Source organism: Tachysurus vachellii, chromosome 17 (assembly GCF_030014155.1).
Source record: "Tachysurus vachellii isolate PV-2020 chromosome 17, HZAU_Pvac_v1, whole genome shotgun sequence".
NCBI classification, from domain to species: domain Eukaryota; kingdom Metazoa; phylum Chordata; class Actinopteri; order Siluriformes; family Bagridae; genus Tachysurus; species Tachysurus vachellii.
Window position 1 is genome coordinate 6,733,597 of NC_083476.1, and position 15,428 is coordinate 6,749,024.

Here is a 15,428-nt window from a genome sequence, read left to right on the forward strand (position 1 = left end):
ATCTGACAATCTGATAATAGTGGTCAACATTATAGTGATGTATAACAGGCAGTCTTGTAGCACTCATGCCTAAACAAGATATGGTAACAAATACAGAGATAAAATGTTCACGTTAAATTGTAGCCTTTTTTATCCCTAGTTAAAAATAAAGGCATATCGTGTTATTTTAAATAAATACATAGACTTTACTAAGAAGGTTTTAAATACCCAAATAACTAAAAAATGTAAACAAACAAATTTATGTGCCCAATTGTACTAAAGATATGTTAATAGAAAATAATAGTTATATTTTTGGTATATTAGTTGTACTATTACTATAGTAATGCACTTCAGCACAGTTAAACATCATTTGCTTTTCTCACTCAGCTTTTACTGTAGTGTAATTTTTTTCAAAGTGAATTTTGTAATACTTCATAGAAAATAGACATATGGTATAAATATGCAAATATAAATTATACAGAGACTATATTGCCAAAAGTTAGTTGTACTATTACTATAGTAATGCACATCATTTGCTTTTCTAAAAGTTTCAACTCTACTGGAAAGGTTTTCCACATGGTTTAGGAGTAAAAAATTGTCCATTCCTCTAGAAATGCATTTGTGAGGTCAGGCAATGATGTTGGACGAGACGTTCTGGCTCACAGTCTCCGCTCTAATTTATCCCAAAGGTGTTCTATCGGTTTGAGGTCAGGCCAGTCAAGTTCCTCCACACCAGACTCGCTCATCCATGACTTTATGGACCTTGCTTTGTGAACTGGTGCGCAGTCATTTTGGAACAGGAAGGGGCCCTCCCCAAACTGTTCCCACAATATTGGGAGCTTAAAATTGTCCAAAATGTCTTGGTATGTTAAAGCATTATGCTGAAGTATGCTGAAGCTGAGTTCTTTTCAATGGAACTAAGGGGCCAAGCCCAACCCCTAAAGAAAACAACCCCAATCCATAATCCCCCCTCTGCTAAACTTTACGTACAATCCATCGGATTACCAGACAGAGAAGCGTGATTTGTCACTTCAGAGAACACGTCTCAACTGTTATAGAGTCCAGTGGCAGCGTGCATTACACTGCTGCATCTGAGGCTTTGCATTGCACTTGGTGATGTAAGGCTTGGATGCAGCTGCTCTGAAATGGAAACCCATCCCATGAAGCTTTCTACACATTGTTCTTGAGCTATTGTCTCTGCAAAAAGCTGTCGACTTCCGCCCACTGTGTGTCTCAGCATGTGCTGACCCCGCTCTGTGATTTTACGTGGCCTACCACTTCGTAGAAGAGTTGCTGTTGTTCCCAATTACTACCACTAACATTTGAACGTGGAATATTTAGAAGTGAGGAGATTTCACAAATGGACTTATTGCACAGGTGGAAACCTATCATGGTACCAACGCTTGAATTCACTGAGCTCCTAAGAGTGACCAATTCTTTCACAAATACTTGTAGAAGCAGTCTGCATGTCTAGGTGCTTGATTTTATACACCTGTGGCCATGGAAGTGATTAGAACACTACGTGTATGTTATGAAATTGCTTCTATATTAAAACAATATTTAATTTTTAAATTACTTGAAGGATTTACTCACGAGTCCAGTATTGTCTTAATGGATAACAAAGAAGCAAATCACAGTTACATATAATAATAAATAATTCATTAGATCAGAATAGTCACAAATCAGTATGATCTAATAAACATGTAACCTAAACCTTGTTCAAAATCTTTATCAATATTTATTCGGCCTTAGTTAAAAAGACTGAAATATTCGTTAACAAGACAGCCATTTTTAGTAGTGGAAGTACAATGTTTTGATTTTTAAATTAATTATTTTATGTGTTCCCTACTATATGCAATATATGCAATTATTATTTAAAAATAAACAGCAACAACAACTAAACGTACACTCTCATTTTATTAATATATATATCCATATATGTGTTACACAAAATATTTCTCATATCCTAACCTGTACTATATTTAAGGTCCTTGTTGCTTCTAATTTAAGTTTGGTTGGAAAGAGACACTTAACACAGTTAAACTAACTATTTTTGTGTATTTCAAAGTTTCAGTCATTTATATGTTTTACTTCTTGACTCTTGACTATATGAACACTACCAGAATAACCTTAGTGTGTAGTAAACTTTCTTTTCACTAAAGATGAAGCTAGATGTCTTATGTGAATGTAGCAGCACTGTTGAGTTTGATAGAACTAACCGTTCTAATTAGCATTGTTAACTAACAGTTCTGATTAGCATTGTTAACTGACAGTTCTGATTAGCATTATTGACTATCTGTTCCAATTAGCATTGTTAACTGACAGTTCCGTTTAGCATTGTTAACTAACCGTTCTGATTAGCATTGTTAACTAACTGTTCCGATAAGCATTGTTGACTAAGAATTCAAATTAGCATTGTTCACTGACTGTTCCAGTTAGCATTGTTGAATAACAGTTCAAATTAGCATTGTTGACTGACTGTTCTGGTTAGCATTGTTGACTAACAGTTCTGATTAGCATTGTTGACTAACTGTTCTGATTAGCATTGTTGACTGACTGTTCTGATTAGCATTGTTGACTGACTGTTCCGGTTAGCATTGTTGACTAACAATTCTGATTAGCATTGTTGACTAACTGCTAACTGTTCCGATAAGCATTGTTGACTAAGAATTCAAATTAGCATTGTTCACTGACTGTTCCAGTTAGCATTGTTGAATAACAGTTCAAATTAGCATTGTTGACTGACTGTTCTGGTTAGCATTGTTGACTAACAGTTCTGATTAGCATTGTTGACTAACTGTTCTGATTAGCATTGTTGACTGACTGTTCTGATTAGCATTGTTGACTGACTGTTCCGGTTAGCATTGTTGACTAACAATTCTGATTAGCATTGTTGACTAACTGCTAACTGTTCCAATTAGCATTGTTGACTAACCATTCCGATTAGCAATGTTGACTAAAGGGTTCAAATTATCATTGCTGAGTGACTGTTCCAGTTAGCATTGTTAAATAAGTTCAAATTAGCATTGTTGACTAACTGTTCCAATTAGCATTGTTAACTAACAGTTCTGATTAACATTGTTAACTAACTGTTCCGATTAGCATTGTTGACTGACTGTTCCAGTTAGCATTGTTGAATAACAGTTCAAATTAGCATTGTTGACTGACTGTTATGGTTAGCATTGTTGACTAACAGTTCTGATTAGCATTGTTAACTAACTGTTCCGGTTAGCATTGTTGACTGACTGTTTTCCGGTTAGCATTGTTGACTAACAGTTCTGATTAGCATTGTTGACTAACAGTTCTGATTAGCATTGTTGACTAACAGTTTGATAAGCATTGTTGACTAATTGTTCCGATTAGCATTGTTGACTAACAGTTCTAATTAGCATTGTTGACTAACAATTCTGATTAGCATTGTTGACTAACCGTATCAATAAGCATTGTTGACTAACAGTTCAAATAATTTTTGACTGACTGTTCCGATCAGCATTGTTGACTAACAGTTACGATTAGCATTGTTGACTAGCTGTTTTAAATATCATTGTTGACTAACAGTTCCAATTAGCATCGTTAGTATTCATAACAGAGGTATAAAAATATAATTCCACGTATTTGGTCCATATTTACTTTTTAAAATGCAATACTTTTGAAACCAAGTTGAACACTTATTACCTAAAAATTATATAAAAGCATTCACTTCCTGTTTTCCAACACTACCTAAATTCCCATAATATTTCCCATAAAGTTCAAGATGAAACAATGTTTGGAGGATAAAAAGGACCTGAACTGATGGTGCTGTTTCTAGAAACAAAAGCGATCCGAACACTTTGGGAGAATTAAAAATTCATGCTATAAAAGATGTATAAAGTCTCTTCTGACTGGTGAGCTGAAGACAGAAAGGCATCTGGAGGTTGCATCTATCAAGGTTCATAAAAGGCCAGGTATTTATATTTCATTTCAAATCCATTATGGCCTTTTGGAAAGCCACAGCAAAGGGAGAATAAAATAAAATAAAAAAAACATCTGTGTGTATATTTCATGTGTAAATATCTACACTTTTTCAACTTCAGACTTTGTGAATACATTCACAGACTCAGTCAAGAAGTTTAGAAGGTTCCAGAAAAGACAAATAAACTGATGGTTGTAAACTGACTGTTAATAAACTGGATGATATAACAAATATCATTCATAACAAAATGTTTAGTTGAAAACAAAAAGGGTCATGAAGGGAATTTAATTCCTCTGCTGTGTACTGGGACAAAACAAGCGTCAATCGAGCTGACACAGAAGTATTGCGTCTGTGTGTGTGTGTGTGTGTGTGTGTGTGTGTGTGTGTGTGAGTGTGTTTTACATCTTTGTTGAAAACTAAGGACCCCCCCAATTTGTTTTACACCACAACTTTAGCCAAAGTGTTTCCTTTAAGTTATTGAATTGTGTGTGTTTGTGAGCATGTGTGCATATGTGTGTGTGTGTGGGGGGGGGGGGGGGGGTGTTTTGATTCTCCTGCTAGTAAAAAAACAGAGTGGACAAGAGATTTAAAGAGTTAGTGAAAAGAAGAATAAGCTTTAAAGTGAGATTTAAAGTGGATGAGGAAGGATTGAGGGATGAAAGGAGACAGATAGGTACTCGGGAAGTGAACATGCCAGGTAACAGCTCAGTAGAGAAAAGGAAAGAGAGAGAGAGAGAGAGAGACTGTCTAAGGGACTAACATTTCCTTTAAGTGCCATGCTGTTTGCCTGCATGTTCGCATGTGTAAATTCTAATCCGTCTGATGAATCAAGCTTGGTAATCCCTTTAAATAAAGTTGCACATCCCTAAATAACACACAGACACACACACATAAATTGGGTGCCTAATGGCTCTAGAGACCTATAAATCCTCTTATCAGTTGAATTCTCTCTGTAGACCAGCATGATTTGTCACGGCGAATGCACACACACAAACACACACGCACAAATGCAAGAAAGAGATTTGTATTAGCCGTATCACATTAAGGTAACTTGTACCAATTTTTTTCACTTTATGGGGAAATGACTACACTGATAAAACTGTTCAGGTTTAGTTGACTCAAATTGCTCTAGTTTTTCTTCAACTAAACTAACAGAAATATCTAGACACAATTACAGGTAAGTCATTTCAATTTGCAGAATCTGCAATTCATTAATTGCATCACAGAGCTCCATTTCAAGGCTTTCTCACAAGTAAATAAGTTTTAAAAAAAAAGTCCCAAAAAGTTATTGTCTCCACAATCAGTAGTTTGACAAGTTAAGCATGGAATTCATCTTCTGGAAATGAAAGGACTTTATTTGTTTACAATCTTTTACCGACACTTGATTAGCATGAAACATTTTTTCTATGGTCATCCCTGCTCCCCAGGGCCTACATTGGAATACTAGGCCACTGGAGTTGACCTTTAACTAAAAAAGCTACAATTGTTCTTAGCTACATCTTTCTGACATTAGTCAGAGTAATCCTATGCTATGCTACTAGCTATTGACATCTTCAAAAGTCCCCAAGCTCTATCATTATCATAAGCCATTATAAAAACATATGCTTGTGTTAACCATATAAGCTAGCTGGCACTTTAATAACATTTTAGTATTAAACAGGATTTTCTGTTATTCTGATCATTTCATTCTACTCAGAAATTAGCAGTAAGTTTTTTTTGTTTTGTTTTTTTGTGTACTTTTTCCCAGTAGCATTAAGCATAGCTTTTGCCAGAGATTTTTTTTTTTTTTTTTTATCTCTTCTGTTTACAATCAACAATAATACACTTTTTCATCAATGACATTGTATTACAACATTACTAGTTATTCACAGCTTTTTTTGCCAAATCATTAGGACTGGCACTAAAGGACAGACTCTGATCCAAAGCATATTTAGATCCAATTAGTCATGCTTTAGTTTTCCTTTATCTGCATTTGTGCCACAGGCACACTGTTTCTATGTACGTGTCTCACTGTCCAACACTGAATGTTTGACTTTCATTTGATTTAAAGCTTGGACATGATAAAAAAAAAAAATGCATGGTATTATAACAATATGACCCAATAAAAAGTATGGTAGTAAGCAGTGTCTCAAAGCAGCACAGCACCATTTTCCATTAGTTAAGTGCAAGTGTACAGTGATGTTCTTTCTTGGGTGGATGTAGGAATCTCAAGGGATTTGATTGGTCCGTGTGTGTTTTGAAGGCAGCCGTTTGTTGAGCACTGTGGTTTGACTGCCTTGGGTAAGTGGCACATGCAAAGTCTAGTGGTGGTGGAGGGTGAAGGGTGACAGAAGGGTGAAGACTCCATGAGAGGGGAAGGAGGGCTCCTTCACAATGCTAGAGGCCATGCAGATGCATTGTTTTTGGTTGGTGGAGTTGATGATGGGTAGAAAGACCCCAGTGAACTACTCCAATGTTCTTAAAAACTGAGACAGTGTAATCAGACTACAGGATGATAAGACAACTGGTCAGGACAATCTTTATGCTGCACCTCTAAAAAGTGGTAAGGATGGAAGGTAGGCTGTTTGTTCAACTCAGGAAGTAAATGTTCTGCTTGGATTTCTTGGCTTGCCAGGTGCTTGAGGGTTCAGGTGAGGTCTTGTCTGATATGCATGCTAAGGAGCTTTTCAGTCTCCCTACAGATGCACCATTAATTAACAGGAGACAGTGACAAGGACAAGATCTCCTATTTCAACTAATGTCATTGACATTAAGAGATGGACTGTTTTTTTGAATGCTTGAAGTTAGGTGGTTTGCTCTCCACAGGACGTGAAGGTCCTCAGTTCTTCGCTTGGCAGGTTCTGAGGGACTATGTGAGGTCTTATATGATGTGCACAACAATAAGATTTAACTCTTTTTAATGCACCATTAAGGTAGAGGAGATCACTGTCGTTTTTTTGGTTGGCTTGGGGTAGAAGCTCATGTGATGTTTGGTGGTGATGGTATGGATATTTCCATACCCTGACTGATGTGCACACCAAGGAGCTTTTCACTCTCCAAAAAGATGCACCATGTACAATTGACAGTGACCAGGACAAGATCTCCTTAAGCCAACATTCTCATTGCAGAGATACAGTACAAAGTGTTGTCTCCTGCAGTCTGGGAGCTGATCCAGTTCTTCCCTGTATGCTGATCTGTCATTGTAGCTGTTGAGGCCACCTACCATACTATCGTTAGAAACAACAGTGACTCATTGATGACTTTAGTGCCATCAATAAACTTGATGATATGATTTGAGCACAATCATGAGTCTATAGCATTCACAACAGTGGACTGAGCATACAGCCCTGTGGACTGCCATTGGCTGGGGTGCTGATAGAGGTGGTCTCTCTGTAAAAAGTCCAGCATGCAGTTCTAGAGAAATGTGTAGGGTAGAGTAACTCAGCAGGCTTAGCTATTTCTATGTCACACCGGAATCCTTTAATTGACTGCTGAACTAAACTGCTGCTGAGCAACATTTTCTCACATTCTTACCCTTCGGCAAACAATTAATGTGTTGTATCCATTTTAATTACAAGGGCCAGCTGTTTTTCATCTTTATTAATATACAGTATATTTGTATTTATTTTGCCCATATTTGTCCTCATTACTCCTATGGCATTAATATTTACTTAGTATTTCAGCTCATATGCTGAGTACAGAATGCATTTTTTTTGTCATGTTGTCAAAATTGTTCATGTTCTTGACAATAAAACCTCTCTTTGCTATTAGACTGATCAATACTGAGTGTGTCTGCAAATGGGGACATTCACTTTGGCTAAATTTGCTTAAGATAAATGGTAGGCTGCTCGTCCATATAGAGGTTTGAGAAACTTTTTTCACCTCTTTTTTTCCTCAAGGGTTTTATACTGATTCTATATGAATATATTGTTAATTTCTTTTTTGTATTGGATAATTTTTAGAGTATCAGATGATCAGTGCATCACAGTCCCACAAGGGACAGTAACACAATGAATATCACAGTGTTTCCTGTGCAATTGTAGGATACTTGGATGATTGTCTAGTTAACAGACACATTTTGTAGTTTTACAACCTGTCAATAATCAACATTCTATTGAGTATGCATAGTATTTATAAGCTATTGTTTCTTTATCTGTCATTCTGTCTCTCTCTCTGTGGACTTGGCACAGTCTGAGAGGAAATAAGGCAGATTTAAAGGATTATAGATGCTCTAAGTCCCAGCCTGACAGAATTTGCCATTTATTTAGTACTCCTCTTTTCATTTCTAATCCCCCTGTTATGCTCTCTCTCTTTCTCTCTTTCCTCTACAGGTCTGAAGATTCGTGAAGCGATGATAAATGTCTCTCGGCAGCAGGTGGAAGATTTTCATGGTCCGGAGGATTACTGGTGTTTGTGCGTGGCCTGGAGTCACCTGGGCACGTCCAAGAGCCGCAGAGCCACAGTGCGCATCGCATGTCAGTGCCTCTATACATAATCAAACCATTTATTTTTATCTGGCTAAATGTTTACTGTTTTATATAAATGTGTGTCCTTGTGTGTGTGTTTCAGACCTAAGAAAGAACTTTGAGCAGGAGCCACAGGGGACCGAGGTGCCGATCAAAGGCATGATCGTCCTTCACTGTCGTCCTCCAGAGGGAGTTCCTCAAGCTGAGGTTAGTTCAGCAAACGAACAGTCAAAATAAATAAATAAATAAACAACCAATCCCTAAGATTAATCATTGTTTTATAAATGGACTAATGAGACCATGATTCTACTGGTATATAAAGAATCATTTGAAAATATTCTCCATTTTATATTATTTTATATTAATTAAACATGTAGGGTACGTTTTTTGTGTGTGTGTGTGTGTGTGTGATAACGGCCTATGGTTATTTTGATTCTCATGTTCATATTCATTTTCCTATTTTAAAAGCTTTGCGGAGTTCATAACGGATCATTGTGGGACCATAGTGTTACAGAATTTTCATAATACAAAGAAAAAAAATAAAGAAAAATAAATACATTTCAAATAAACAGTAAAATGCCTTTCTAAAATGTAGTTTCCAAATATGAGTTTAAATCTACTTCATATTTAACATGCTGTACCTTGAAAAAAATATCAAACTTCTGCCTTTTCCACAATATGGGTTAGTGGCTAAGAGCTGGTCTGTGTTATCATGACAAGGGATGTGAGCTGATTTATTCAGCCAGCCGTTCTGAGAATGATACGCTCTCTCATTTTCTCTTTGTCTCTCTGTCACTTTCTTTTAGGTGTGTAAGGACAGAATGTTTCACCCCGTCATGTATCATTGAAAATTACTTTCACTTGCTCTCTTGTTCTCTTTTTTCTTTCTTTTGCCATCTCATTAACTTTTCACTGGTTTGAGTAGAATAGGTGTAGGTGTGTGTATGGGGTTGTGTGTGTGTAGCATGTGCTACTTCTTCCCAGTAGTATCAGCCACCTGCACTCTCTCTTAGAGATCCCTTGTGTGTGTAGTTTAGTTTAGCAAGGCCATGAAAAAAGAAAATCAAGGCCACTCTATCAGTTCCCTATTTCATGTTCTCAAATTAATAAAATTGCATGTTTGGGATAATGTGTATCCTCCTCTACAGATAACGTGCCCAGAATTCACTTAGTTATAGATCATGAGTCATTTATGAATCATTTATCGAGAACACTATAAAGCATTTTTTTATATGTAATTAAAGCAACTACAATTTACTTTATAGAGATACTGAGAGCACTTAGAACATGTGGCCCATGTCATTACTGAGAGCAAGAGAAATTATTAGATGATATTAAAGGCATATGTGCTTTACCTCATTTTGGGAATTTGGGAGCATTTGGAGGAGAGTATGAATTAACCTACACATAAACACAATGTGGGATTATTCATTTGAGAGCCCAAAATACAAAAATTATGAGCATGAATAAAATAAATTGAGCGCACATATTGCGATTTTGAGACCTTGATTCTGTATCTCATGGATGGTGGATCAAGCTGTGCACATGAATCGCAGGAAAAAAAAAAAAGATTTCTTTTTGTGGCCTCTCCAGGGCTTCATAGTCTCTGTCTTGCTTTCTGTCTCTTTTCTTTCTTTCTCTGGGAAGACGAGAAATGATCTCTGGCTTTTTTTGAGATAATAAATAATAAAACTGGAATCCATGAAGAAATTAAAAAAAAAAAAAAAAAAGACGCATCAAAAATAGACATGCATGGAATCTGGGTAACAGGGCTCGAAACTTAATTATAAACTTACAGAATGCATGATATGAAAATGCTGAGAGTATAACGAGTGTTACTAGTCAAAGGTTTAACACAGAACAGGTGAACACAATAGGATAATAAAACAATGACAGAACAGGGAAGAGACAGAACTAGAACGGAAATGATTGCATATGTTAAAAATACACACAAATGAACTCATGAGAGCAAAGTTTGTTGTCCTTAGAAAGACAGGAAGAACATGTAAGACATGTGGAACAGTCACCTGAGCTCAGAATCGAACCAGGGACCCTAGACGGTAGAGAGTAACCTGGTATAATGTGGTACGATAATAAAAAGCAATTTTCACATACATATATAATTTCACATTTAGTTTCCTGATTTGTAGTGTGTGTTGTGTCATTATATAAACTAGTTCCTAGTTTCAAAAATACCCCGTGTTAAGATTTCAATGTCAGACCCCCTCCTGTTGTGCCACCCACACCAGTGAACATGCTTTTAGTTCATGCTGCATTTATACCAACAAATGATGCTTTCACAAGCACAAAACAAGATTATTTTTCTTGCTTTTGCATGCAGTTTTCTTCTCGCATGTAAGTGTTCAGACCTTTTAGCCTCCAAGGTTGGAATTATTTTATTTTTCTTTCTCATTGAATTAGGTTCCTGTGAGTAGATGTTGTGCAAGAGGTGCGAGATCAGATCAGATAGAAAGTAATAACATCTACTTTACTTTTACTTCACTGACATGAAAAAGCTGTTTGAGAGAGTAGAATATGAGGAACATTATGTGTTACAGAGCAGGACAATGTCAGTGCCAAACATTAGTAACATTTATTGAGAAGAATTAAGAATATATGGTACGAAACGTTAGGCTCCAGCATTACCGCAGTCTCGATAGCGATCGTCAGAGTGCGGTTGTCTCAGTTGTAGCCCGTGCATTTTTTCTGTATTTTTTGCACCTTTATCATCTTCCCACAAGTAAGTCAATGTAGCCATCAAAGACCTACAGTAACGTTGTTCAAGTATGCAGACGTCAGACAGAATCTTGGTGACTACGATTCAATACGATACTTGAATGCTTGTATGATTCGAAGCTTAAGCGATTTCATTTAGAAATTCTACAATAGTTTTTTTGTTATTATAGCAGATAGGATCATTTCTATTAGGTTGCATTAGACAAATTAACTGTAATTTGTTCAATTATTAACACATTACAGTATACTACTCCATATTGATCAGCATTCTTTAAGACTCCTTGGTTGGCCTAGTCATAGTCATGGTTCGACTTGTGCTATATTCTAGTTACAGTGGGGTCATTGGAACGCATCTCCTTTATATCTTGTAGACTAGCTGTATTATGTTATCGGTAATTTGCATATTTTATCTGTACACAAAAATATTATATCTTTTGTTAAAAACAAGCAAACAAACAAAACTTTAGGCATTGTTTTAGAAGAAGTAAATCTTCTGCTGTTCAAATAGCAATTGGTCAGTCATAATCATTAATTATTATTGATCATTGATATGATCATTATTAATCAATGTGTCCAGAGAAGAAGTGTCATGTCATATGCATTGCTCTATATATTTTTTTTATAAAGATGACTCTTTTTATTTTATGGCATATTCTTTATCTTTATGGCATATTCTCGTTAGGCTACTGCTTGGATAGTTGTGAGTTTAAATCCCAGGACCACCAAACTGCGACTTGAGCAAGGCCCTCAACTGCTCATGTGTATTCATAAGACAAATTTAAGTATTATGCCAAATACTGCAAATATGGAAGGTATTGATACGATAACTCGTAAGGTACGAGTTAGGCGGTAGTGATGTGTGTGTGTGTGTGAGTGTGTGTGTACGAAAGCGTCAGACATGGGAAACATGTACAGTATGTGTATTGAGTAAGGTTTAGATGAGATGTGAGTACCAATTACAAGAAAGAAAGTAAGCAGAGTTAGTTTGTAGAAGTAGAAAATTCTATTTAAAAAAAAAAAGAATAAACCCTGGTTGCAAACAGATACTATATATGCAGAATGTACCTTCTGTTCCTGCTCAGTCATGGTGGATTTCTTGTCCCACCCTGGAAGGGACACCATTCCTTCTGGGCGCAAGACACACTCACACACACATACACAAATCCTAGGGGCAACTTACTCTAGCCAATCCACCCACTAGCATGTATTTTGAGAGAAGAGGAAACTAGAGAACTCAAATGAAACCTACACGGACACAGGGAGATGACGTTAAACTCCACAGACTGTAGCTGTAAGGTTTAAACTGTGCACCTTGAACCCGTTCCTCTATTTCATGTTCGATAGGAGATTTACCATTTTAGTCCGTTTCAGTTGCTATATAGCAGTGTACCTCAAAATACCACTAAAAAGCAAACATACTGTATGAATTGATAAAGTGATAAAAAAAAAAATAAATCCATATAACATATGTGCAGTCAAGGCCAAGAAAAGCTTCAGAGAAATTCAACAACAACAACAGCACAGAAAAGTTTCCTCTCTGTTATTCACTTTCTGAAAGTCTGACAAATAGGTTCCTTAAACATGAATAGCAGTCGGTGGGTGTAAATATGAACTGCTTTAAAAATATAAAAATATATAGAGCATTAAAATATATGCACCATTGCTGTAGAAATAAAATAGCAGTAGAAAGTTTACATTTCAGCTCAGGGCCAATATGGGAGTAGCACATTTATTCTCATGTGTAATAACTTTTTTATAACTCATATATATATATATATATATATATATATATATATATATATATATATATATATATATATATATATATATATATATACACACATATATATATATATATATATATTTATATACAATCAGGTTTGGATTTAATTAACATTTGACAAAAATAAAAAGTTAGAAAAAAAAATTGAGATAATTCTTTTATAGTGGTTTGCATGTGATTTCCATGATTCAGGTGGTTTCCTTTGGGTGTAAAACACACTGAAAACTCATTAACTGTAACTATAAGATTCAATTTAGGCAATTAAAGTGTACAGTCGAATATCACAGTGTAAACTTGTCAGTTACTTGGTCAGGATCAGTATCTTGGGCTCGATTATAAGCTCGGATTTGGATTTCATTCACCACCTTCAAAATACAAGATGGTGTTGGATGTATGAAAACTTACATGTTGTATAATGTTGCTTGATTCGATCACATGGCACAAATTAACTCATTTAATTAAGTCAATGCAGCACACTTTTTTCTAGTATGTTGAATTTAAAGGCAAGTCTCAGATTTTTGAGAAATGCTTCAGAAACTGAGTCGGGCCGAATAATAAAAAAAAATCAAAACAATAATCAAAACACACGTGTAGCCAATGAGCAGAAAGGGGCGGGTCTTGTCAATATGCGGCTGAGAGAGTGTTCAGTGCGCATGTGTGACATTAGCAGAAAGCGGTTTTAGCCTTGACATAGAAGATAAAAACAAAGAAAGAAAGTGAAGAAAGGCTTACAATAAGGCAAGAAGTATGACCGTGTTAATATAGGATCAGCTTTCCAACGCTGGTTCCAAGATTGGAGTTTCCCGAGTCAATAACTCCTGAGCTAAACACTGTTACTACACAAATAACACCTCTTTTCTATCGTAGTAATGTAGAGAGGCAGCTACAACTGCGTTTTGTGTAGTAACAGCGTTTAGCTCAGGAGTTATTGACTCGGGAAATTCAACTTTACTTAAGACGCCGAGGCGCTTTTTTCCTTCTCGATAGGTGAGTAACGTTGGTTTTGCTTTGTTTCACAGAACTAATATATGCCGTCCTTTGCGTGATTATGCTTGTGTGTCATTTTTGCTTGTTTGTTTATCTGCAATCGTATTGTTCTTCCCTTCAGCTATGATAAAGACACATTTCTTTTCATTAGTTGCCTGGGTTGCGTATGTGTGTGTGGGCGGAGCTATCAATACAGGGGTGGGACCCATTTGGGTTAGGGGCGTGTTTGTTTTGGTGATTTCAAATGTCAACATTGGCTTTCAAAAATCGGAGACCCTACCTTTAATGCTGTATAGCACAATGTGATCTGTATGTTCCAGATTTGATCTTAAAGTGGTCTCCAGAACTGTACTAGATATTCCTAGATAAAACAAAATTCTGCATTTGTGGTCTTATTCTAAAAAGTCAAAAAGTTATACTTAGACTCATTCAGTCCGCTTTCGCTTTTGTCTCTTTTCTTTTCCCTGCTGCAACAGCTTCCTTTCCCAAGATAAGTAAGAAATAATGTAGAACGTGACAGGGTGTGACGTTAAAATCAAGGAACAAGTGGTGAGGTGTGATGTAGCCCAATACAAAACATGTTCTAAAGTGTATTATTCTTCATATAACAACAATTTTATGTTTTTTAAATCACTTATTGAATGAAGCATCATATACTTTTTTATAGCTCTTTTGAGAAACGTCCACCAAATAGGTTTGTGTTATCACTTATGTTATAACCTATGAATTGCAATACCAGGAATATTTTTCTTTCCCTTTGTAACGTTTGTAGACGGACACCCCCCGCTGGCAGGGACCGAACCCAGATCTTCTTTTTTAACCAGCAATACTTGCTGAATTCAGTACCTAAACTGCTTTATTAACAAAATGAAAACTTACATTAAACATGACAGAAACTAAACATGACTATGACATAAAAACATAGATAACATGAACAAAACATGACTATGACATAAAAAACCTGGATATAACAATGTCTGACCTTACAGCTCACACACAACAACAGTGACTGACAAACACAAAGGCAACAAAACAGGTTGGTGGGAAAACAGGACAAAAAGGAGGGGCACAGCACATATGAAAACAGTAACAAGGTGGGCGATGAGAAATCTCTGGTGCTCTAGCAAGCAACACTTGTTTATAAGCCAAAAACAGAAAGCATCACCATCTCCAAAGATTAAACATATATATTTATCTGTTTATATGCAGCATGTGCCATCAAGACCCTGTGTAAGTTGTAATTATAGAAACACACATAGACAGAATGAGCTCTTGCACTATTGCCCAGAGCTTCTGCTATAAAAAATTTATCATCACACCATCTGAACAGATAGAATTGAACATTCACCAGCACGGTGGTGTATTTCTTTTATCTTTGCATCCCTCTTGTTATGTCTTTTCCTCAAAAAAGCAAAAAAAAAAAAAAAAAGGTCAATTATCTCTTCTTTTTTATCTGACACTGTCTAGAAAAGTTAGTGAATGCTACACTGGGAATCACACTGTGACACAGTCATCAATAATTTATACTGTCGTGCAAACCCAGGGT

General features: G+C 36.1%; 1 protein-coding gene across 2 annotated transcripts in view; it reads left to right on the plus strand.

The window, feature by feature from the left end:
* The window catches only part of unc5da (unc-5 netrin receptor Da), a 198,458-nt gene that overhangs the window by 136,960 nt on the left and 46,070 nt on the right, over positions 1-15,428 (plus strand). For both annotated transcript variants that reach the window (XM_060890757.1, XM_060890758.1), the window contains exons 3-4: positions 8,242-8,385; positions 8,480-8,583. In XM_060890757.1, coding sequence (XP_060746740.1) covers positions 8,242-8,385; positions 8,480-8,583 — 248 coding nt within the window. The remainder of the gene's footprint in view (positions 1-8,241; positions 8,386-8,479; positions 8,584-15,428) is intronic.